The sequence below is a fragment of the Neltuma alba genome, unplaced genomic scaffold, assembly GCF_004799145.2.
Source record: "Neltuma alba isolate B1F8T4 unplaced genomic scaffold, ASM479914v2 tig00013581_pilon, whole genome shotgun sequence".
In the NCBI taxonomy this organism is placed as follows: domain Eukaryota; kingdom Viridiplantae; phylum Streptophyta; class Magnoliopsida; order Fabales; family Fabaceae; genus Neltuma; species Neltuma alba.
Genome location: NW_021637778.1, coordinates 36,192 through 63,168, shown reverse-complemented (window position 1 = coordinate 63,168; position 26,977 = coordinate 36,192). Strand labels below are relative to the sequence as shown.

General features: G+C 33.4%; 2 protein-coding genes across 3 annotated transcripts; one reads left to right on the top strand and one right to left on the bottom strand.

The window, feature by feature from the left end:
• Positions 1-4,767: 4,767 nt before the first annotated feature.
• LOC114738340 (transmembrane 9 superfamily member 1-like) lies at positions 4,768-19,313 on the bottom strand. Of its 2 annotated transcripts, XM_028926376.1 has the most exons (14): positions 19,302-19,313; positions 18,583-18,587; positions 11,689-11,821; positions 9,715-9,907; positions 9,530-9,634; positions 8,212-8,229; positions 8,019-8,116; positions 7,771-7,923; positions 7,497-7,631; positions 7,216-7,382; positions 6,890-6,984; positions 6,402-6,775; positions 5,566-5,839; positions 4,768-5,071 (listed from the first exon to the last, which is right to left on the bottom strand). In XM_028926376.1, exons 3-14 carry the CDS (start codon positions 11,782-11,784, stop codon positions 5,004-5,006), a joined length of 1,776 nt encoding a protein of 591 aa, XP_028782209.1. In that variant the 5' UTR covers positions 11,785-11,821; positions 18,583-18,587; positions 19,302-19,313; the 3' UTR covers positions 4,768-5,003. The 2 variants fall into 2 exon arrangements, with proteins under 2 accessions (XP_028782209.1, XP_028782208.1); XM_028926375.1 differs by lacking the exons at positions 18,583-18,587; positions 19,302-19,313 and having other exon boundaries at positions 11,689-11,870.
• LOC114738341 (serine/threonine-protein kinase SRK2A) lies at positions 19,263-23,922 on the top strand. Its single transcript, XM_028926377.1, has 9 exons — positions 19,263-19,837; positions 20,048-20,122; positions 20,212-20,313; positions 21,229-21,282; positions 21,393-21,485; positions 21,585-21,677; positions 22,476-22,580; positions 22,666-22,764; positions 23,320-23,922. The coding sequence occupies exons 1-9, from the start codon at positions 19,718-19,720 to the stop codon at positions 23,650-23,652; spliced, it is 1,074 nt and encodes a 357-aa protein (XP_028782210.1). The 5' UTR covers positions 19,263-19,717; the 3' UTR covers positions 23,653-23,922.
• Positions 23,923-26,977: the final 3,055 nt, after the last annotated feature.

Here is a 26,977-nt window from a genome sequence, read left to right as displayed (position 1 = left end):
TATTCTTTATTTTGTTTTTGCTGAGTGAAATGGATTTTCATTCAAAATTGAATCTGCACAAGAATGAACCTGGTGTTATGCATTTAGTTCAAGGAGATTTTATTCGCAGGCAAAAATTCTGTAGAAGTACACAGCAAACATAATGCACTCTACTACAATTAGCATAATCACACAATTCCGTATTATGATTATATGTGCATAACACCTACTCTGTCAAGAAAAAAACACTTGGATGAAATTTTTTATATCTATTGAACTAAATTTTTCAATCACATATCGTAATCTGTCCTAATTTTTTGTGTGTTTATAATTAAGTACTATTAAATGTTAATATTTTAAAAACAAAACATATGGTTAATTATGATTAAAAAACTTGACACGATAGATATAAAAAACGTGATGTAGGTGTTATTCTATCATAAATATCAATAAACCAAACTATTAAAATTGCTTGGCATATCCTTTTTAGTTTTTAGAATATGTCATTAGTTTAGGAGCCCTCTTACTAACTCGAATCAATCAACCAATGAGTAGATCTGTTCCGCCCAAAATGGAAATGGGTTATAAAGTTGAGTTTATAGTCTATAATATGATAATTAAGTCCATTTTATGATTATAAGTTGATTCCATACTAGACCATAGCAAGGTAGGAGTTATATATGCATGATAAAAAATGGGATATATATATATATATTAATCTTTGTTATGTATATTAATCTTTATCAATGCTATGAACTATGATTGAATGAATCATCCATTAAATGAAAAACATTCTTCACACAATTAAATCTTGTCATACTATGCATGCAGGATACTAACTACAGAAATTTTCAAATTCAAATGCTCAACTTTAAAGTTCAATTAAGATTTTCAAGTAGATAATATTGATAGTAATAAAAAATAAAACCATTACAAAAATAAATAATATTTCCTCTTGTACCAAAGATTTCTACGACGTAAAAATACTCCCTAACCAAATTAGAGCTACCAAAAACTTGGTATATATGAACCAAGCTGAAGAGAACACATTACTTGGGATTAAGCTTTTACTTGTATAATAATCCGTCTTTTTATTAGATTCACAGTACCTCCCAATGCTCATGAACTTCCTTTGTCCAAATATTCCATTTATGTGAACCTTAACTGTAAAATATATGCAATTGTCTTCAATCAAATCTTGAGCATCATGAAGACCAATATTTGATACCACTAAATTCCTGCCTCCTCCAACAAACAACATCCGATTTCCCAAATTCTTAACCTCAATCCACTCACCTTCTTCCCTACCGGTTGTAAAGTTGAACTTGAACACTCTACTTTCTATAAAGGTGGGCATAAAACCAGTCTCATTATTGCTGGTATTAATAACTTTTCAAACTGATAGATAAGCAATAACTCTCCGGATGAAGCATCAATAACTAAATACCTAGTTGGATCAATAGTATGAGACTGATCAACCAAATCATCAACTTTTGCTAAAGGATTCTCAGCTGCTGAGAATGTGTTTGGATTAGCGATGGAGAAGTTATTTTTTTTCGATCTAACTTTACAAAAGTCAGATTAAAAGCCAAGTAGTATAATGTGATTTATGTTTGGATTGGTTTTTATAAAAAAAATCAGTTTGAATAGTTGAAACTTGTTTAGATTATTAATAAAAAAAAGGTTTAGATATAAAATTATTAAAAAGGATATAAACTTTATTGAATGGTACATATTTATATTATATGTTTATAATGTGATAATTATCAGAGAATAATTAAAATTATAATTATAAAAATAAAAATAGTTATTTTTTAGAATAATTAAAAATAAAATATTATATTTAAATTTTAGGAAAAATTCAGAAAAAGTCCTCCTATTAAAAATATAATTAGTGAGAAGGATCTAAATCATAATACAAGCATTCTATATCTATAATATTTACACTTAGTATATAAAAATTTATCAATTACTTCTTACCAATTAAATTTTTAATAGGACATTTTTCTCAATTATCCATAGATTTTATAATATGATAGCAAATAATAAAGAATAATAAATTTATTTTTTTAAAAATTGTTTCATTATTCAAAAAATAATTTCTCTAATATTAAAAACCAACTTAAGTGGCTCAATTTAAAAAAAAAAAAAAAAACTCACATCATACATAAAACATATTCTCTCCTCCCTCACTCATGGGCCCTACCTATCTAAACGTGTGGTGGAGAAATTGAAAGTAATAAGTTGGAGCTTTTGAAAAAAAGTTCATTTTAAAGATAAGTTCATTTACTTCCACAGCCAGTTCAAACATGTGTTTTAAACAAAAAGCTACTTTTTTCTTCTTCTTTTTTTTTAGTGGAGCAGTTAGTTTGGGAGCCACCAGTGTAATCCCAAATGCACCTAAGAGTTTTGGCCTTATGGGTTTATTTTCAGATCACAGACTAATATAGAATCAAAATCAAGAATCTCTCTGTCCTTGAAGATGATCCTTTCTTTTTGATGAGATCCTTTGATCAAAGTCCATGATTCATCATAAATGCCACCAAGTGCAAGCATATTAGCATCCACAAAGCGACATGCCACAACACAATTTGGGTTACTAGGTTTTATTGATGCCACAATTTTTGCAGCCCTACCTTCACATTGTAACCTTGATGGCATCAAAATCTTAGCTTTTGTTAAGGGGTTGAAGAAAAAGATGCTTCGAATTCAATTACCCGTACAGTTAGAAGCTTGATCATCAACCATGATCAACCAACCTTGTATTGTTCCACGGCAGCAACCTAATTGTGAAGACCCAGGACAACGTAAGACAGTGTTTGTGGGCAGTTTGAAGAATGAAAAGTATTTTTTGGAGTCGTTAGTTTGAAGAAACACAAGTGGTAGTTCTGGTAATGGTGGACAACACTTGTTAGCCATGGACCTAGGAACAGTGGATCGCCAGCCTGAACAGACAACATGGGTTCGAAGGAAATCAGGCAGACATAAACGTAGTAGAATCAAAACCGTCGCGTCCACTAGATCACCACAACCCAATGTTTGATTCGTGGACATGCCTCCCCCGTCATCGTCCTCAGTTGAGAGTGACGCTTCTTCCTCCTATTAGTGGCTGTGCTCGGGAAGTTAGAGGGTGATGTGAAGACCAGGCGGTGCTATGGGCACAATGGGAATTAATCCACCTAGCTGCCACGTCATGTTGTTATGTCTATGTGTTAGCTCGGTCAGCCTCCGATTCATAAACCCCCTAATTGGAGGAAAAACAGTTAAAAATTGGCCAGGTTAAATATTGTCACGAATAAAAAAAACACTTTTAGGAAACATAATTTCTGCTCATAAAGATTGGCTGCTTTCTTAGTTTAAATTTCTCTTGGACGATTATAGCCAAAAGAGTCTGAAAATCTATTAATGAAACGAAATTTATTTTACTAAATTTTTTTGCTAAAGCATAAATATCCTCATGTTAGAGTTAATCCTATTCAAAACATTATTGGATACTAAATGTAAACACCTTTCCTAACATGAATTCGAACTAAAATTACAAATAAGGCTTCGCATCCAAAGTGTTCATTATAAAATGACATTGTGTCTGTTTGGAAGAACGATTGGTAAGGAAAAAGCCACAATTGAGAGTTCAAAAGTAGCTTAATATATCAAGAGGCTGTTTGAGTAGAAACCAAACCATAATTTTAAAAGTGATTTTACAGTATACGAAGTAAATATGTGAAAGAGTTTGTTTCGATCTGCGAAAAAATGCTTTTCAAAAACACTTCTGGATGTTTCCAAACACCCCTTAAGTCCTTGTTTGATGAGCATTGGATTTTAAAGCAAAAGTTAATCTCAATATGAAAAAGCCATAAGCTATTTTCAGTTGCTTATAAGAAAAATTGCTTTTTAAACGTGGAGAGAGAAATGAAAAAAAATAGAGAAACTTATGAGTCACTCACTAATTAAAAAATAAATAAAACTATAGTATCAAAATACCACTCTATTTCTATTTATAAATAACTTGTACTCCAAACTCATAAATTAAGAAAAGTATTAGATTGATAATTTTTTTTATATTTATCCTTATTAAAAAAAGTATTTAAATATATTTTATATTTTCTCTCACCTATTCGCTTTATTTTTCTATCTGTATTTATTAAATCATTAGGAATAAAATTGAAAAAAAGATCATTAATTATACTACCAATGACTTTTTATATTATATAAATTTATGTCTTTACTATTTTTCATTATCTAATAAAACTCATACATATTTTGATAATTATAGAAACTAAACTTACTTTTATTCAATATTAATTCAAACAATCTTTTATCAAATATAACTTTCACAAACTAACTCTTATATCATCCAATCCATACACAATTTAGATCCTTCAATTTAATTTTACCCAATCTAAATTTTTTTAAAATCAAATTAATAATAAATTACTTTTAATCACTGATCCAAAAATACCCATTGAGTTACATTAAACGTGAATACCACCCAGGCGGCCGCGAAACACCATTTCCCCCCCCCCCCCCCCCCAAAAAAAGAAAAAAGGCCCAAATTCAAACGAGAAGCCGCCCGGAACGCAAAAACGAATGAACAGCGAATGAACAGGACAGAGAGGAAAAATAATCAAATTTTACAAAATTCATATCCGAGGCTTCACCCCCTTCGCATGCTTTGAAATAGCTAAACCACACTTACAAGGGACCAGACATGAGTTTCTTCACTAGAGCAACTATATAAAATTGACGAAGAAGTAACGAGTGAGTCTCATATTTGGCTAACTATCCAGATTATAAAGAACAATCCCTGCATTCTAAATTAGGCCTTCCAATTCCAAGCTGGGGAAAAAAATCTCAGGGCTTTCCCCATTACATAGAAAGAATAAATCCTCATTGCTCAAAACCCTGTGATTTTACAGCCACCAGTTTCATCCCCCAGTACATCAACCAGAGGCTTCCTCTAGAAACTTGCTACCTCCAGCAACAAAACTAGGGAAGTTCTCAGGTCTCAACTTGCAGAAAAAATCCTAATCGCACTTAATGTTTCGGTATATCCTTCTCACAAACAAATTTGAACCAAGATAACCCACAGCCCCTGCACATCATTCCAGGGAACACTTCAGGCCAGATAAAGCACGTGAACATTCTTATGAAAGGATGATTGATCAATAGTACGGGATTTTAGACTTGTCATCCTACCAGAGCTTGAAATGAAGCTGAAAATACATATTAAAAATTATACTCCCTCCGTTCCTTATTATAAGAGACATTTGATGCTTATGGCATGTTCCTATATATAAGAGACACTTAAAAGTTGTCTCTACTTTTTTGTGTTGATTCTATTTTACCCATATTTATTGTCTCCAACTCACACTCTCTCTCCCTCCCACTTCTCTTTCTTTCAATAATTTAATTGTTCTCTCTCATACTCTCTCTCCTTATTAATGAGGGCATTTTTGGAAAAAAAATTATATTTTTTACACATTGATTGTTCTTAACTAATTTTAACTGCTTTTTTGATCAACGTAATTCGGTTATTCGTCTCTTATAATAAGGAACGGAGGGAGTAATAATTAATTGAATACTTACCGCAGAGAATTCCAAGTCCAAGACAAAACATCAAGGTGTATCCAAAATAGAAGCTAGTTTGGAAGAAGCCTGACATCTTTGTCTTCACATAGTAGTAGTATATCGAATACAGATACACATAAACAGCAGTTGAGGCAGCGGAAAAGAAAGAAGTCCATTGCCAGTGGTAGTTCTCGGCATTTAACATAAAGTATGTTCCCACAATCGTCACACAAACAGTAACAATAATGAGAATCAGAAACACCAGCAGCATGAAGCCATAGACATAGTACACCTGTTAGCCACAAAGGAAAGGAAGTAAAACACGTATAAGCCAAGTTCCAAACATGAAACTCACAAAGCATGTTGTCTACACTACTTTCACTCAAATAAAAATTTGTTTACTTTGAAGCTTACTAGTCAGTTCAAGGGGGAAAAAATTTTAATAAGAAGGAAACCAGTTTTTCTGCTCTATTAGATGGAAGGAACCTGTTGAAAATATAGAATTCAATCCTAGCATGAGCCCTTACCCAATGTAGCTTAAACATTTAGGATTAAATAGCATCAAAGATTCTAGACCATGCGGTTGGGATTCAATGGTTGCCAACCAACCCCACCCCACCCCACCCCATTCATCAAAATTAAATTGAAATTTCAACAACAGGTAATGATGTGCTTAATCACACGTCAGTGTGCGGGGGGCATGATAGAAATATGGAGACCTTTTCCTAGGCCTTCGTTTGATACCTTATGCTTTTTTAGGATGAAATAGTTTTTGACAAGAAACATAGGCTTTCTAACCAAAAACATACGAAAATAACTTTGCTACCCACACCATGCATTGGGTTCTAATTCACCTTGTAATTCCAAAAGGATGTAAACACAAAATACATCTCAATGAAAATGCTGCCAAACGGTAGGAGTCCTCCCATCAGAGAAACTACAGACGGTGTAAGGTACCACTTCTTCTCAGGAATGGGACGTGGGATGGTCTTTACACGACAGGGATTATTTGGGGCGCCACTCCAGTTTCTTCCAACAACTGTACCCAGAAGCGCGAGAGGGAAAGAGATGAAACCCCAAATGACAAACACAACCACCATTGTGCCGAATGGGATTGCTGCTAGAGATCCATAGAATATAGCAATCGTATTCAAGACAAACCCGATTCCAAAGCACATGAATGGGAAAAGAGATGCTGTGAGAATCATGGACTTAATCCAAGTTTTACCTATATAAACAAAAAGAACGGTTACTAGCATTCAGAGCAAAGGTCAAATTAAAGTGACTAAAGTAAGCTTGAAAAGAGGTTGCAGCAATTTTATTTTATTTTTCAAGTGCTTACCCCCATGTCTTGAGTACATCCCCCCACTCACATAACCAGAAATGAACGATGTCAGGGCATAACATACAATGAAGGTTGTGACAATTGCTCCTCGCCTGAGACACAAATAGCATTTAGGAATTTACATAACAATGAAGCAGAAAAAAGAAGGGGGTGGATAAACGATAGCCAATCTAATACAGCCTACAAAAATGGATGATTATTGCGATATGCATGCAGCAAATGGCATGAACATAGTTATTTAGCACATTTTGTGCACAATCACCCTATCATTGATAAAATCATAGTGCAGAAAAATATAACAGGAAGTTTAAGAAGTTACATACCCAACATATAACATCCCAACAATAGCCAACAAGATGACAAGAAGAACCAGCAATGCCAGCTGAGCACCAGTGCCAACAACAGCTGAAAGAATAACTAAATTGCGAGGTGGCCGAAAAACATCACCATGCACAAGTTTCCAGCCAGATTCTTCGCTGACATCTCTCTCCTAGAAATATTTTTGTTAAACAAAAATTGGCATTCAGAAACACTCAACTTTTTCTGGGAAGAAATAATTTACATATTTAATAAACAGATAATAAATAAGTCTGAAAGGAATTACCAGGGTTTCCAAATCATCATCTTCTCGTGCATATTTAGCATAATCATTCCTCAAAGTTCGCATTAATATCATTGACACCAACCCAGTGAGAAAGATGACCATCATGAAAGAATTAAAAATGGAAAACCAATGTATCTGCAAAACACCAGACAAACTTAAATTCCTTTATAGACAAAGCCAAGGAAAAAAGCTGCAAGGATGTGAACAGTCAAAGATAATGAAATATCCAACCAAAAATGAATCCAGATGCAAAATTTGCTCCAATCCTTTTAACCTGATGTTCAAAGAAAGGATAATCCAGGTAGACATCAAAGCGACGTCCAAAGGTGACATTGGTAGGTTCCCATTTGACAGAGTATGTCATGTCTAAATTTCTGCCCGCCTCCAGAGGCTTGGGGCTCTCTTGAGTTAGATTCACATGAATAATCTGCAAAATACAGACCCAAGTACAGCACATCATGGCTCCCTAATCCCTTCATGATATTAGAATCAGAATAAGAAACTAATCAAATAAGAACTGACCTGATCTTTATTGTATTTAATGACAATGTTCTTGTGTGTGTAAAGGACATGCTTGCCATTATCACTGTTCTTATCAGGATGCAGCTCCCCAACAAACCCTTAAACAAGAACATAAGTACCTTAAATTGTAGTGAAAAGAATTAAAGGGTAAATCAAACCAATGAATGGAAGATAAGGGCGGTTTTCAGCATACCCCACAAAGGTAGGTCATCTGAACTTGTGTAGATCAGGTCAAATACCAGCCAGCATATGAGATAGGGCAGTGAACAAGAAAGAGATCGAGTGTAAGTACTCAAAAAGTGAACCAGAACTTAGAACAAGAAATATTCTTTGTGCGTGTGTGTGACAGAGGGGGCGAGCAAGGAGCAATATACAGACGAAATCTCTTCAGTCATATATTATGATAATTCAAAAGAAACACGACATTGTTGGTCATTCTGACACTAAAATAAGCTATTGAAGAATTATCGAGGGCAGACTTTTACATGACGAACTATTAGAGTAACCCTTCTCTGTTTTCTGGTGATTCTAAATAGTGGAGTGAATATCAGAAGACAATAGCATGAAGGATCTCCTGTTTAGCTATTAAAATATGAAAATGAATCAGGTTACTACTTCTAGGGTTAGGTGTGTCTAATAAAGTCAATGTCAATAATTTCTCCACATCCATAAATATACTCCCACTCACATAATAAAACTTCAAACCTAACTACCATCAATCTATTCCTATTTCATGTAAATAAGGTCAGAGTAAGTAATTTTTTATTTCAATTCCAATTACACAAATTAGAGTTTCCTTAAAACCCTATCCACCATTTTTCCAATAAACAGGGTGAAATGCCCATAATATTACATATTCGCAATCAATCAGAAGGCCATGCAAGATGTGCCATAATTATCTTCACTCCCTCAAGCACCAGTTCAAGTCAAGGTCGTTTTTACAAATCTACAGGACACTTAGAAATCAATTTTCTCTGAGTTTCAACCACACCAAGTCAGTGAATGAACACAGGCAATAACTTGAAATCATGTGAACGGTCCCAAAATACTTAAGATCCAATTGGCAGACTCTCCTAGCAACATCAAACTAGGCTGTCCAGCATCATACAGCAATCACAATTGTAAAAGTGCAGACTAATGGTAATTTGGGTTTCCAAAAACATTTTCAGTTTTCATTCTTCATTTCCATTTCTTTAATCTATTTTCGTGTGCAAGTGAAGCTACCGAAAGCTTCCTTTTAGTTTTACCATTTCAAACCTTCTTTTACCAAACTCCACTAAAATATTACACCCATGTTTCTTATTTTCACATAAAGTGAAACAGGAAAAAAGGAAGACAAAAAGACTGTAAATTTCCAAGAAATTGCAACCCTTTATCACATACTGCGGTATCGTTATTAAGTAAGAATAAGCTTTCTGTAGTTTCAACTTCAAACATTTCACGACTCACTAAAAGCTTAACTGTTTTATCCGTTCTCTTAGTAACAAGAAAAAGAAACAAACAAAACGTACCCATGAAGAATTCAAACCAGTAGCTATTTTCTATGGCATCCTTCAATTGTTTAACCTTTGCATCATCAAGAGCCAGCTGGCAAATAACTGTCTTTTGCACATTTCCTGAAAAAGAAGGAACAGCCATAAGTGGCGCTGCTTTGACTATGGATAACTCCATAAAATAACAAGAGAAACCTACGTACTTGTAAACTTGATGTCAATTTGGCTATCGATGAGTTCATTGCCACCCAATACCTCACCAAGACCCCCCCATTTATGTGCAGGGTTATCAGATGGATGACAAAATGGAAGGCTGTAGTAATTGTATGTTTCTTGTGGATTGTTATAAGGGCCGACTTTGTTCACCCAAAGGGTAACCGGGTCTCCTTGCTGATACTGCAATAAAATTAAATCGAAGCTTTAAATAGAAATCTACTGATCAAGGGAAATGACAAATGAAGATAGGCATTCTACCCATGTCACTAGCTGATACTTCAACAACATTAAATCCAAGCCCCAAAACAGAAACCTACTGACCACAGGAAATTACAGATGAAGATAGACAGTCTGTCCATGTCATTATCTCCATCCTTTAGGAAGGAAGATTTTGGGATAATTGATATCCGAGGAAAAACAACTATAGAATAAAGAATTGAAGTTATGGCAAACTACCCCCTAAATGAAGCAAAGAAAAATAGAAGATCTTCAGATACTGGGCCACAAGTATAATCTGCAATATGAGTTCACTTCACTCTGGGTTCAGCTCACAGTAAATGGGTTTCTTAGTGATTTCCTTCCTGGGTAGATACTCAAGTTTAAGACAAGATGGATCGGTCTGGTGCAACATGGAGTTAGGCATTTTAGACCTTACAGCAAGAGCGCTGAAAAGTGATTCAATGTGTGTTCAATAGAACCAAAGTCATCAAAATTGAAGATTGAAGTGTAAGTTAAGTGCACTGAAAGCCAACTATAGATACTTGGGTAATAAACGAATTATGGTAGCATGAAATAAAGAACATAGTACATAATAGAATGCTCTGATCTCAAAAACAACTAATGATTTCATGTGAAAATTTCAGCCAATCATCAGTTACTTCCCATTTGAAAGGCATGGCCCAATGCAAATACTTAGCTCACTAGAGAATAGAATCCCCGAAGCCTACAGACTGTAGTCATGTATTCAACTATTCTCAAGCCAAAGTTCCTCATTCATTGAGTTTCTGTGGTCTACATCAACCATTGCAATAATCCAATCAGCGATGCGACAACTAGAAGATAACAATGCCAACGACAAATTATAAAGCTTCTACACTGATAACACTTGCGAAATCTAAAATCAGAATTAGAGGATTCAAGGTATCAAACAACAATGACTTATCTGTCCTGTTTAATTCTAGCTTATGCCTCCCAGTACAAATTTATCCCTGTTGCCACACTTCAAACCTCTACTGCTAGATGTCTAAAACCACCACTAATGTCTCTTAGAGTTAACAGAATATTTAAAACAACAGACACCGCTCTAGCTCTCAAGAGACTTTTAACCTAGATTGCTATGCACATGAACGTGAAACCGCTAATTCGAAAAAACTGCAGCATAGTTTTTGGAGGCTGCCAGCTTGTTCTATATCCAGTAATCCATAATGTGCCGCTTGTTGCCATGTTATATAACGCCAAATTCAAAGAACTCTAACGTAAATTTCCATCAGAAGATGAGAATGCTGTCCGGCTTTTAAAAAAAGACCCAAGATCAGCAGTTGATCATAATACGGGGAAGAAGTGAAAGTGAATTTCATATACAGGGACCATGAATCACTTCTAACCATCTGCATTGTACAGATATCAATACAATCACGACTGCATAATCAACCCAAAGCCCGCTAAAGATCAGGCGCCAAAACGCCCGACCATTCCACACACCATAAAAACGAAAAAAACACGCCCAAAATATCCCTCAGCTGAGAAAAACCAAAGAAAACTGTGTGAATTTACTGAAGTCAAATTCCAAATCGAGATCCTCACCCAAAACACTGAATGCAACAGCTGGAAACCCCACTCACTGGCAGATCTAGTCCCAATTCAGAAATCATAAGGAGGCGAGAACCAGATCCACGGGGCAGAATCCGAAAGAAATGAATAACAGACGAACATAAACAACAGATAAGGATGGGGGAATTTACCCTGTGATCTGACTCAGAAGCGAACGCCGGAGAGAGGCGGAGAAGGAGGATAACGGAGAGTACGGAGAGGGAAAGGCAACGAAATTCGAAGGACATGGCGGGCACCGGCGACGGTCGGATCTAGAACCTCTCCGATTGAGAAGTGCCTCAGTAAGAGAGAGAAAGAAAGAGGGAGAGAGAGATGTCCTTACATTGAAGAACCGACGACCTTGAACATCGAAAACATAAAACGATGTGTGCCAAGAAGTGGGCCCAGTTGGGTCCGAAAAACATATCCGGGCTACTTTATTTTGGATTCGGTACAGATCCGCTAATCGCACAGCCTTCTTTAAATTGTTTTTTTTTTGGGTAAACTCTTTAAATTGTTTTTTGTGCACGTGTCCATAACATCCGATTAATTGGGTTTATAGCCCAACAATCCGAGTCAAAAATTCCACAACACGATATTTCACTCAGGGGCAACAAAAAAAATCTAGACCGACAATTTAGGGGGCCGAAAGAAAGATTTGTGCAAATTTTCTAATGTCGTTATTATGGTTAGGAATATATAGTTGCTGGAGTTTGACCTTTTTTTTTTGTTGAAGTTTTGATCCATAAAATTTGATATCAGTGATTTTGGTTCTTGAAACGATATTTTATAAGCAAAAACCACTGGTCACAAATTCATGAATCGAAATCAAATTTTAATAATTAAAAATGATACTGACCCTTATAATTATAATTGTGAATACTGATTTCAGCTTGAAAATTGCAGCAAATTGCATTATCCATATCACGACTGCTGTAATTTGCTATTCAATTGGCTTTTAAAATGTTCATAACTTTTAGGTTGGATTTTTCCTCATATATCCATTTTTTCCTTCAAATGCCTTATTAAAAAACCATTAGCATCATTTAATTCAAATAACAGGAAGCACTTTTTAAAAATAAAAAAAATAAACGCGAGGTTATAAGTTCGAGCCCTCCCTGGAAGCATAATAGGTTCATGAATTATGATCTAAAATAAAACACTTTATTTAAAACCTGTTTAATTATAGACAAAAGTTAGGTACAAGGAAAAAGAGAGAGAGAGAGACTAGGATTGGGTTTTTGTTAAGTTTTAATCATCCCCTCCTTTATTTTGTATAATTGTTTGCCTTTTTAATAAAATTTGGATTGGAATAGGAGAAACTTTTTGAATAATTCATTTTTATGACTATTAAAAAAATGCGACTCTATTCCATTAACAGCTGCCTAACATTCAAAATAAGCATGCTGCGTGCGGTACGCTCCAACTGTTGCTATCAGAAATAAATAAATAAATTAAAGATACATGGAAATGAATGAAGAAAAGGGTATTATTCCACATCATTATTGGTAAGCACATCAAACAGCAAATTAAATACTACTCCTTCGGTCCTTAATATAGGACCCAATTCTTAAGTTAGTTTTGGTCCTAAATATAAGACCCATTTTTCATATTTATCAATTTTCTCTTAATTACCCTTATGAATACTCCCTCAAGTATAATCAAATAGAAGAGGGAGAGGAGGTATTATAAAAGATGTTTATGGTGTTTTAGGGAAAATGTGTCACTTTTCTTATAATTAACTAACTTATCTAACTTCCTTAATCTAATCAAATTATTTAAATGGGTCTTATATTAAGGACCGGAGGAGTACCTCCGATCCCAATTATAATACTCCTCCTGTCTTTAATATAAGACCCATTTAACTAATTTGATTAGATTAAGGAAGTTAGGTAAGTTACTTAATTATAAGAAAAGTGACATATTTTTTCTAAAATACCATAGTCATCTTTCTTAATACTCCCTCTCTCTTATATTTAATTATGGTTGAAGGAGTATCCATGGGAGTAATTTAGAGAAAATTGATAAATATGAGGAATGGGTCTTATATTTATGACCAAAACTAACTCAAGGATTGGGTTCTATATTAAGGACCGGAGGAGTATCTTGTTTGTAAATCAAACGAGATTTTATAATTAGGAATGAAAATATTACATAAATCAACAAGTTTGCGCTGGCTGCAAATAAATGAATAGACCATTGGTAGTGAATGGTTGAAAGAAGGCTCACGTATTAATCACGCTTGTGTGGAAAATGTCAATTTCTAATCATATATTATAGACTTGCAATAATAATAGGACAATATGTGGATGACAAATTTCATGTGTAATATAGGACTTGAGTTCAACTATTTGCAACGTTTTCTTGGTGGGGAAAAAAACTACACGTAGTATTTCCGGTCCTAATTATAAAAGCTAGTTGACTAATTTGAAAAGGTTAAGGAAATAAGTAAAGTTATTTATTTATAATAAACAGGTATTGTCTTTTCTAAAATATCATTACTAATCAAATATATTAGTTAGAACTACTATTATGAGAAAGACTATCTTAGAAAAAAATTTATAAATATGAGGGACAAAGTGGATTGAGATATTATATTTATAACTAAAATAAAATTTAAATAAGATTTTATATTAAAAACCGGAAATAGTAAGTTTTAGACAGTGACGTTGTTTGTTAGTTAGAGCTTTCTGATCAAACAACACTAAACACTTTTTAAAATTTCTTTTGATAAAGCGTGTTTAATCTTTTATAAATATGATGTGTGTGTGACATCCTTTCTTCATAAAAAGGATGACAAAATATTATTGGTGGTGCCTTTTTACAAGCTATGTGACGAGTCATATTTTTATTAAAACTTTGGTTTTGATACTTAGCCTCGTAAACACAAAGGTAAATTGAAAGGGATAATTAAAAAAATTTTGGTAAGGTAATGGAGACTTTTAGCTGACTTACAAAATTTACCGTCGTATTTTCTTTATAATTAGGGAAATAATTTATTGAATAAAGTACAAGTAAGTTCTATTTTAACATGAAAAATAGTTTTTATTGAAAAATAGTTAAACTTTTTGGGAATTATAAAAATAAAATAAGCAATAAAAAAGGACTACATTTTGAGTAAGTTTGCTGAATTGAATCAAGCCATGCTAGTGCGGACCTTGTAATTTTTACTCCCATGGTCCTATTTATACGAGAAAGAAATTTTTTCTTCTTCTTGTTTATAAGTTATTTTATTAAATTTTCATCATGAATATATTATATTGTCCTTCATTTATTATAATATATATAGTTATCTTTTTTTGAAACGAGTATATATTAAATAGGGATAAAATTAGAAAGTTGCTATATTTTAATGAAAAATTAATACAATTTAAGTTTTTTCTTAATTTATATGAAATATATTGAAAGTATCTTATAAATAAGATAATATATGTATGTTGGCGGTAAAAATGAGATAAGAATGTGAGTTCATAATTGATTTTGTCCTGGATGTTCCGTAATTTAGAATCAGTCTTTGAAGAGCCGGACCGATTAGACCATTGGCCGGCAGTTAAGGAGTTAATTCGGTGACTAAATACAGATTAATTCAGTGACTAACCACAATACTTTCAGATTGAATATAATTTGTCAAACAAATTTAACAATCATATATATTAATCTATCTAAGGAACGATACAATTATATGTAAGAATCATATATTTATTATATTATTAAAAATTCTATGGCATGTTTTGATTAAAAATTTTAATTATACATAATTTTTGCTTGATATTTTAATCATATTTATAAAATATATACTTTTTAAAAAATAAATTATGACTTTAAAAAAAATCTCGAGTTAGTATTGTTTATTGATGTTCTGCTTGGGTGAAAAGAAAAGTTGAGAGGAAAGAAAATGGGATGAGAGAAAATAGAAAAAAGGGAAAACTAGAAGATGTTATTATCTTTTTGCTTGGATAGATGAGAGAAAATACAAAAAAAAAGAAAATTACTAAATATCTAAATAATTAAAATATCTTTATCAAAATATATCATATTTAAAATTAAATTAAATTAAATATTACAATAGAAAAATTATATTAACATCAGCATAATCAAATAATTTAAAATTAAGTTATTGAGTTTATATATTTTCAGATTATTATATTTTAAAACCAAATTATTTAATAAAAATATTGTTTTAAGATAAAAAAAAATAAAAAGTGAATGATTTAAATATAATAAAAGAAAATAAATATGAAAAGGAGGAGAGAGGAGGGGTAGTCATAAAAATCTTGTTTTCCTTCCCAAATCTCTCCATGTATGAAGAGAAAATTTGAAGAGAAAATGAGATATGGGACTTGTTTTATTTTCTTCTTCCATTTTTCCTTCCTCCCATATTTTTTCTCCTATCCAAGTAAAAGAAAACTTATTTCTTCTCATGTTTTCTTCTCTGGTTTTCTCTCCTCTTTAATTTTCTCTCAATCCAAGAAAAGGGTGAATCTTAACCAGAAGAGATTACCCTAATTCAATTTCAACTGTTCCTAAGTCCTGAAATTATAGCAAGTTACATTTGACTAATGCTCTCGCTGCAAAATTTCATGCAACGTCTTACTTTCATTTTAAAAGTGTTTTTATAGTATACGATGTAAATATATGAATAAATTTATCTCAATTTGTGAAAAAGTGCTTCTTCTCATAAGCACTTTTGATGGTGACCAAAAACCCGCAATATAAAACCTATTTAACTAATTTGATTAGATTAAATAAGTTAGGTAAGTTAGTTAATTATAAGAAATATGACATGTTTTTCTGAAAATACTATAATCATCTTCTTTAATTTTCTCATTCCCTTTTCTATTTGATTATAGTTGAAGGAGTATCCATTAGGATAATTTAGGAAAAATTGATAAATATAAGAAATAGGTCTTATATTTAAGATCAAAATTATCTTAACAATTAGGTTATATATTAAAGATCGGAGGAGTATAATCTTTCATTATGTGTATAATATTTATAAATTTGAAATTTACATTATAAAGCATTTTTTTTTACATTTTTTATTTCTAGATTGTGTTTATATTCTTTCTATGTTAATATTATTTTATTCTGTTTCTTCCTTTTTTTTAAGACCAGCTATTCGGTTTCTTCTATTTGTTATACTCCTCTGATCCTTAATATAAGACCCATTTAACTAATTTGATTAGATTAAGGAAGTTAGGTAAGTTAGTTAATTATAAAAAATGTGACACATCTTTCCTAAAACACCATAATCATCTTTCTTAATACCTCCTTTCCTTCTTTTACTTGATTGTAGTTGAGGGACTATCTATAGGGGTAATCTAGAGAAAATTAATAAATATGAGAAATGGGTCTTATATTTAGGACCAAAACCAACTCAATAATTGGGTCCTATATTAAGGACCGGAGGAGTATTTATGTTATTATACATGTGTGTAATATCATTTTTATTTAGTTATCATGTTACCTATTGAACCGCACGACCGAACTGTAATAATCGTTTGAATTATGACCCATTAATTTTTTTCAGCTGTAACATCTGGCTTTTAAAACAATGTTTAAGCTATAATCATCTCATTATTTTTTTGAAATATAATTAATTTATATATGTAAGGATCTGATTGTGAGCTCATAATTAGCTTTGACACGCGTAAGAATGTTTAGATATTTTTCTTTAAAAAAAACAGATTTTAACTTTCGTAAATTTTATCAGGTTTTTTTTTTGGTCTCTCTGCGTTGAGAATATTAAAATTATACTCCTTTGTCTAATTGCCACATCCTTTTGCGGCGCATGCACATCCATTTCCCATCAACTGCCAAGTGTCTCTTTTAGTCTTTTTCAGACATAATTAATTAATAGTTATTTTTTTCCAATGATCTCACAGGAACACCCGCCTCTCCAAATTGTTTTTTTTTTTTTATAAACAATTAAAAACTTCTTCCAAAAGTCTTCGGAAAAATTGTCAATTTTCTATACTATAGGTATTAATATTTTATTAACAATTTTAATATAAAAAATTAAAAACTTTAATGGAAATTATAACCAATATTGTTGCAATGGATGACATGGTTCTCTCGACACACACATATAATACATGTTTATTAAATGGGTTTTTTTGGCCAGATTAAATGAGTTTAATGGTGCTGGTAAAAAAAAAAAAAGAGCTTGATGGTATATAATGCTAATTTTTTCTTATCTAGAATGTATTCAAATTTAACTATACTATTTAAGGAGATACTCCTTCGATCCTTAATATAAGACTCATTTAATTAATTTGATTAGATTAAGAAAGTTAGGTAAGTGAGTTAATTATAAGAAATGTGACACGTTTTTCTTAAAATACCATAATCATCTTTCTTAATACCCTCTCTTCCTTTTCTACTTGATTATGATTGAAGGAGTATCCATAACAGAAATTTAGAGAAAACTGATAAATATGAGAAATGGGTCTTACATTTAGGACCAAAACTAACTCAACAATTGGATCCTATATTAAGGACTAGAGGAGTAATTTTCTTTGATAATTCTTGGTAGCAATTGTTATCCAAAAACAGTTCATAAGACTCTATACTTCAAAATCCTTTTGAGTGTTTGTTTGGAATGAGGATATGAGTCACATATGACCATTCCAAAACAGTTTTTTTAATCATAATTTATATAAACATATTTACAAGTAATTATATTAAGCAGTTTCAAATAAGTCTGATTTAATAGAACTTTTTGCTCTTTACAAATTTTCCATAAAACCTCAGACTTCAATATTATTTTCTCTCCATTTTATAAATTCCAAATCAAATTTTACTAAGAATTAAAAATAAGACTAAAAATAAATTTTTTTGTCAATTCATTTAACCTACTAAATGGGCTGCAAAAACAGTAAATGTAAATTTTGGGCCAAAATTTGTTAGCGTGAGTCGTAAGTCATGCTACCCTCTTCAACACGTTAACACTCAGGCAGTTATGTTTAGTTTTAGCCTGCAATTAAATTAAATTTTAGTACTATATATCTTATGAAGCTGATTAATCATTGATACTTCCCCCCAATCTCTCGTATGATAAACAATTTTTCATATCCCTTAGTATAAGAAACAAATCTATTTTCTCTGAAATTTTAAATTTGTCTTTTTATTTTCACTTCTATTAAATACATACGACTTATTATCTCTCTTTAAAAATAAGAAGATAATTGAAAGAATATGTATATATTTTGCACATTGATTATTTTTTAAACTAAATTTAACTAGTATTTTAAGTTATGTAATTTTGGTAGTTTTTCTTTATAAAAATGAATTAGGAGAGTGCTACCTCTAATCCTTGATATCAAAAGAAATTGGTTATTTGTAATAAATATGAGTTATTTTTTTTAAATTATCTATATCCAATAAAATGCATTGAAATTATATTTGGGTAAAAATATTTTATAATTAATATAAATATTTTTTAAAACAAATTATAAACTCGAGAGATAAATTAAATTGAAATCTCATATTTAAGTCCATGAATTAAATCTTATATTTATATTAATTATGATAATAAAGACAGTTTATTATTTCCGCGTATGAAAAAAATTAAAAATTTCCACACGATTTGGACATCTGATAAGATTCCACTCACATTATTTAAAAGGAAAAAAATTAGGAGAGAGAGAGAGAGAATTTCTCTCATCAGTCTTCAGTCATCATCATTGGAACTTCTGTCCCCGAAGATACAGTGAGAGAGATATATGTGCTTTTCTAGTTTTCTCTTCCCTGCACGCAGGCGCAGCCTCTCTCTCTTTATCTCTCTCTGCACTCCCAAAGCGTTAAAGCAAACTTCTGTTCCTTCTTATTATTTATTATGTATAAAATCTAATTATGATATATTCCGCTGTTGATTTTCTGCTCGATTCTTTTCTTCCCTTCAAAACTCTCCCAAATCCCACTACCACCCTTCCATAAAACCACAACCTTCTTGGCTAATTTCGAATATCCATTTGAGTCTCTCTATCTAATATATGTCTCTGTCCCTCTCGTTTTCTGGTTATGTTTTGGTGCTTGGAAGCTGGGATTTTTAGTTTGGTTTATTGGGTTTGATTGATCTTTGCTGGCAAGTGGTAAGGCACGACGGAAGCGGGGATATCGTGGATTTGACGGTGCCATATTCAGCGCGTTGATTCGGCTGAAAGGAAGAAGAAGAAAGGGATGGAGAAGTACGAGCTGGTGAAGGATATAGGATCTGGGAATTTCGGGGTGGCCAGGCTTATGCGCAACAAAGAGACCAAGGAGCTCGTTGCCATGAAGTACATTGAACGAGGTCTCAAGGTGCATGCAATTTCTGAGCTTCTTTCATGCTCTGTATAACATTTTTGAGCTGAGAAGTGAAAAATATCGTCGCTGCGACTATTATTTTGCAATTCCTGGACAATTATCTGTGTGTCTGTCTGTTTGTATAGTTTTCTTTTTCCCGTTTGGCTACGTGCACTATTATATGTACACATCTGTGATTGTGGACGTCTAATCTATATTTTCCAGATCGATGCAAATGTGGCCAGGGAAATTATAAACCATAGATCTCTTCGCCATCCGAACATTATTCGGTTCAAGGAGGTCTGTAACCATGTGCTTATGATTTATAAAATCAAGCATATTTTGCTTTGAGAGTGGTTATTGTCTAATATGGGTTTTCAGCTTTGCAGGTGGTACTGACTCCCACACATCTCGCAATAGTCATGGAGTATGCTGCAGGTGGGGAGCTCTTTGAGCGAATATGCAATGCTGGAAGATTCAGTGAAGATGAGGTCATGTCTCTACCTCCTACTGTTTTAAGTTAGCTTTTAAACAAGTCTATTGTGGTGCCTAGGTGGTCATAAGTCATAGCTTTTACAATTGTTTAATGAGCAGACATTAGATTCATAAGAGCATGAGGGTGTTTGGGTAACTTAAACCCGCAAATCATGCTTACTTGCCCATTAGCTAGGTAGCACGGTTGGAGCTGTTGGCTACTTTGCAACTCCAAGGGCTGGGGATGAGTATGTGATGTGCAGTGAGCAGCACTCTAATAGATGTAAATTCTACCTTAACCCATGGAATTTCTGAGTGACTAGTTCTAGTGAATTCTAGCTTAGGAGCATGGAAATTCCGTGTTAATTTCCTTAGTGCTAGTGGGGACTCCAAGCTTTTGCGAGAATTAACCTGGCCTGGACACAACTCAACTGAAATTCCAAAAACATAAAAGGGTTGGATTTTTTTTTCAGCAACAAAATTGGAATTGTTTGTTTTCCTCATAACACTTCTCAATTAATTATCCTTTTCTAAATTCATCTGGATCCAAAGCTGTCATACTGTCCAGCTTGCTAGAGAGCTGGCAGAATTTTCCACTTTACGAAATCATTCTGCATCACTCATTGAAATAACGGAGATTATTTAATCAATTGAACATCTAACTTAGCTTAGGTTATTTAAGAGGACTGAATACTAGCAAGTTCTCTTAGAGAAATATGCTTTCAAGTAATTTGAGTAACATAATTGAATGCCGAGGCTCCATTAGCTTCTTAACCTCATAGGGAGACATCTTTTCTTTTCTTTTTTTGTCTTTTTTCTTGACAATTGGTAAAGGGAAAAAGTTTTGTGCTGTCTATTTATGCTCGCCTTCTTTTGAGGAACTTGATGCAGGAAGGAATTTTAATTTGTTTGTCGTTCTTGCGGTATTCCAGGCTAGGTACTTCTTCCAGCAGCTCATCTCAGGAGTTAACTACTGTCATTCCATGGTAACTGGACGTTTTTCCCAATAATGGATTGTGTCATTAAGAGTGTGTCTATAAATCTGCTTCCTTTCCTCCTCTCCTGCGTCATTTTCTTTGTAATTTTCCTTCTGCAGCAAATTTGCCATCGAGACTTAAAGCTAGAGAACACCTTATTGGATGGCAGCCCAGCTCCGCGTCTGAAAATTTGTGATTTTGGCTACTCTAAGGTTCAAATATAGATTAATATCAGTATTATCAATTCTCGTGTTTGAAATAATTAATTGTTGGTATATATGACACTTTTTGTAAGCTTTTTTTTCGCTCAGTCATCTCTGCTTCATTCGAGACCTAAATCAACTGTTGGAACTCCAGCCTACATTGCACCAGAGGTTCTTTCACGTAGAGAATATGATGGAAAGGTAATCTAGCTTCAACCATGAAAAGAAGTTTTAGATTGTGACAGATGGTTCATTAAACACATATGCACGCAGCACATGTGGCATTTGAATCACTATAAATTGCTACTCCTCTTAAGTCTTTCCTCCTAAAATCGACTCACATTTTTGACAGATGGGAACCTTCTTATACCATGGCTTTGATGTTTCTTATTTCTCCTAGTTTAACATGAGCTTGTCTCTATTTATCTCTATTTTGTGTTTCTTTTCCGTCCTTTACAGCCTATGAATATAGAAATATTAGACTTAAAACAGCTGGTAAAGAGCTCAAATTTTGTTATAAATTTCCTTGTAGAAAAAAGGCATTTTAGTTGCCAGCCATGAGCTTCTGTAGCTTTTAATCTCCTTTGTGTTAATGCCCTGAGATGCGGAAAGCACTTTGACTTTTACCTTTTTGACATGTAAAGTCTAAAAGTTCATTTGTATTTAAGTACTTGGAAGAGCCATATTAGTTTTATATTTGACAATCAGCGTTGAGGTCTGTAACCTGTCAAATATCAAACTGATGCTTCTATGACTTGGAACTTCTGCAGCTGTCATTGAGAGTCCTATGGCATATTGAGTTTTTATCGTACTGACTCTATGCATCATGATCACTTCAAAAAGAGCCTTTTTGTTGTCTTATATTTTGTGATGCTTCAAAATGTAGCTGACCTTTTTAGATATTTGGTGTGTCACAGTATCCATTTCAATGGTATTATGAGATATTGATGATGTTTTGTTTTCTTTTTTGTTATTTCATTCCATTATATGTTTATTCAGTTGGCAGATGTATGGTCCTGTGGAGTAACTCTTTATGTAATGCTGGTGGGAGCTTACCCGTTTGAAGACCAAGAGGATCCGAGAAACTTCAGGAAAACCATAAATGTAATCTTTTTCTTCTCTTTTTACTACATCCGTTGATGAATGGATAAAATGCTTCCCCTTTCTGACTTCCTACGTTCCTATCCAGCGAATTATGTCAGTTCAATACAAGATCCCGGACTATGTTCACATCTCTCAAGACTGTAGGCACCTGCTATCTCGCATTTTTGTGGCGAATCCAGCAAGGGTATGTTTATGACATGCTGGCTTAATACTGCTCAGTTTTATTTTAATTATTTGTTTTTCAATAAAATTTGTGGAATATATCCAGCATGGAGCACTCTAGTTGTTCTCTGACAAGTTCATAATCATAGATGCTTAGGGCTCTGTTTGGCCCTTTCTGTGTTAGGGTCCTTGAATGATGATGTGTGTGATCCATCAACTTAGCCCTTTGTAGATAGATAATTCCAATTATTTGATTCCAAAGTTTTTAAAATTCGTCGATACAGTTGGGTTGGGTCTTTTAAATTATCAGCAGGATCAATATTGATGGATTTTTATTTTTTTTTCCAAATGAGTTAGTATAATGCTGATACTTTTCTTCTAAAATAAAGGCTAAGTTCACGGAACATGCATTTTTCAAGGACTGAAATGTAGCTTTCTGCTCTTATTTTTGTTAAGTTCAAACGTTAGTTCTCTCGGTGCAATGCTGCTAAACCAACCTCCCTGCGTAAGAAAAATGAACTATAATTATTATCTTGCAAATGGTATGTGATCACTGTATATGTCTATTATATCACAGAGAATTACCATCAAGGAGATCAAGTCCCACCCATGGTTTCTAAAGAACTTGCCCAGGGAACTGACAGAAGTGGCTCAAGCTGTTTACTACAGGAAAGGAAACCCAACCTTTTCACTTCAGAGTGTAGATGACATCATGAAAATCGTTGAGGAGGCTAAAACTCCTGCCCAAGTTTCGAGGTCAGTAGGTGGATTTGGCTGGGGAGGAGAGGAAGAGGAAGAGGAGGAAGAAGAAACAAAAGATAGGGTTGCTGTCGAGGAGGTGGAGGAAGAAGATGAATATGAAAAGAGAGTCAAGGAGGCACAGGCTAGTGGTGAATTTAATGTCAGTTAAAAGTTTGTTGAATGGATTTTGGCTTCCTTTGTTCTTGAAAAACTTAAAAGATGAGTGTTTGTCTTGTGTGTATAAAAATTGGGTGTTTTACATTGGACGTGAATGCTGTATATTTTATAGACATTGTGAATTTCTAGAGTATTGTAGGTGTTAGGCTGTCTTGTGAGCTTGAAAGCAGCAAGATCTTAAAATTTATATCATCTGTCTTTTTCTGTTAAGATTTGCGATATCTGATTTTATAGAATTATGTTAGTCTTGATTTTAGGGTTCTCTTTGGCATTGATTGACATTTAGGTGAAGTTTTGTTAGATTTTGTCATGAGCTCACTAAATAATACTAAAACTAGTGTACAAAGTGCATAAATGGGGAAAAAAAAAGTTAATGTTAAAATGATATAATAAAATTTATATAATAATCTGTTGTATTTATAATTTGATAGCTTATGCATATAAAAAATTTATATGATAAAACATCTTTTATACTAAAATTTCTTACGCATACATATTTAAAGAAAAACAAAAATGTGCTGTGTTTTATAATTCTTTTAATCCATGCTTATCTAAATATAGAAAATAAATTGTTTTATTTTGGAATTTCAAATTATATGAATATTGAAAATAGAAATGATACCTTATTTTCTTTCATATTATTTTATTGTGCAATTTACAATCTCAACAATAATTTTATATTTTATGATTTGTTATCTACGTTTAAAAGATAACACTATATTTTATTGAAAAAATGAGTAAAAAGTTTTTATTTAAAAATCTTATGGGTTAAAAGGATCCAACACAAAGAAAAAGCGCATTGCATGGAGCAAAGCATGGAGTTGGGCTCGTGTAGCATCTCGTGGAACCTTACCATTACCTAGTGATACTCCATCATTAATTAAGAAGATATGAGTCTATTTCGCGTGCCCTCTGATTTATGAATCCACATTCCCTGCTCATTGGATCGATGAGTAGGGAATGCTCATCCTTCAAACAACAGCGTATGGGTTAGCTTGTCGACCTCCAGAACCAGTTTCGGTGCTTATCATTTTGATAAGCACCATAAGCTCATTAGATCTGAATGGTCTATATATGATTTGAACGGTTCAGATTTAAAATCTCTAATTAATTATTTTTAAATAAAAAAATATTTTTTGAAAAATGATAATCAAGAGATCATCAATATTTTAGATTCTATAAATATTAAAATAATTATTTTGAATAAATAAAAATAAAAGAGAAATCAAATCTGGACCATTTAAATGAGATATGAATGATTCAGATCTAATGAGTTTATAGTACTTATCAAAAGGATGAGCACCGAAACTGGTTCCGTCGACCTCCCTGCTAGACGGCTAAGGTGTAGACTATTTCATCCTTATATCTCATTGAATCTATATCAGGCTACTTTATCCTTAGCTAGTGACACTTCACAATCAGGAACCTGGCTTTGATACCACTTTGATAAGAAGAGAATTCTGATCACTTAAGTGTGTATCGTTTGCTAACAATGAATGTGTGCAAATCAGATGAGTGTTTCTCAAGAACAAAGGAAAACAAAAATCCATTCAATAAACTTTTAACTAACATTGTTAGCAAACACTCATTTGATTTTCACACACTCATTGTTCGCAAATGATATGCACTCAGAAATCACAACCACCTCATCAACCTGACGAAGGCTTTGCTAGCAACACTTACACCCCTGCTTACTAACGTTGAGCTGTAGCTGTGGGTGGAGACGGCATGATGGTGACCATCTTTAGCCTTAGTGGCCACAGATTCAAAATGGAGCTGATTAGGTGTGCCAACTCTTTCTATATTGGGGAAAGATGCTGGAATTTAGATAGACTGTGGCCTAGGAATGTTGCCGTCGGACGAAGGTTTGTCGTGTTCGCCTTCAATGACAGGCTGGACAACTAGTTGACATTGATGATCATATGATGATAGGCGAAGGAGAGAGTGTGAGAAACCGAGTCTTAGCCTGGTTGGATCTTGACTTCGATTTAAACTGAGATTACATTATGTTTTGTTGATAGTTATATCTATATTAGACTTCAAATTAATTGGCGGTCTAATCAATTTAAACTCAGATGATCCCTCAAAAAAAAGCTTATGGGCTAGCCCCCGACCCGCTCTGCCAGCCCGCCAAGGTCTAGGCTACTTCATCCTTATATCTCATTGAATCTGAATTAGGCTACTTCAGAAACCTGGTTCTAATACCACTTTGATAAGAAGATAATTTTTTGGAAGGAAAACATTTCTATTTCTTTTACTTTTGTTACTGAGCAGGGATAATGATATTCGGGCATACCTGAAGTGTCGAGTAATCTCAGATTAGGTAGCCACGCGCGGAATTCCGATCACAGCAATGGAATGGGAATCAACGTTCACAGCAAATGCACTTTTGTGTTGGAGGAGAAGAGGAGAGATGCAGGCGGGAAGAATAATGCCGGTTGAATGAATCAGTTTATTTTAAACTGATCCTATCTCTGAAAATAAAACTACCGCCCCGTCTGTCCTTATCCATATTTTGAAGGAAAAATTGCAAATAACCATTTAAGACCCACAGGTTATGTTATTTGCATTAGAGCCCCAAATTTAATGGGCTTGGGCTCAATCCACCAAGGGTGGACTGGCCCATTTTCCTACATCTCCCACTCACACTTGGTGGATTAGATGTCAAGGGTCTCATCTCTTCGCCTCCCCTTAGTTTCATACTCAGTGCTTTGCCGTGACCGCGTGGGCATGACGTCTTCATTTAGGTGCCTGTACTAGAAATCCTTTTATAGGACCAGCACAAGTTACCTTCTCCTTTCGTGTAGCGCGAATTTTAAAATTATGCCTCAGATGTCCTAGATTTACTTATATACACTTTTTCATGGTAAATCTAATCCCTCTCGAGTCAAAAGTTGACTCAGATTACCTTTCTCTTATGTCTAGTATCCACACTTACGACCACAAAATTTCATAAGGGACATGTCACAGACACTAGCATAGGTGTGTATATCACAGTCAATCTTCCTTTCGCCCAAACATCACTTTGAAATGAATCAGTCGCTTTCTTAGCATACTACCTTAGATCGCATCAATCATGACCATAGGACATATGCCAAAGTAGCAGTCACTGAAACATATCTTCATGATATTGTCAAAGTCAAAGGACACCAATAGGAGGATAATTCCTCCCTGAGACTCACACAGCAATGAAGCAGGGATCTTTCACTTGCTTCCCTTTTGCGGTTCTTTCAGCACATGTGGTATGAAACACATGCTACGGTGTTACCCTTTTACTATAAGAGCGTATGTCGATTTAGATTTATTATTAACACCGT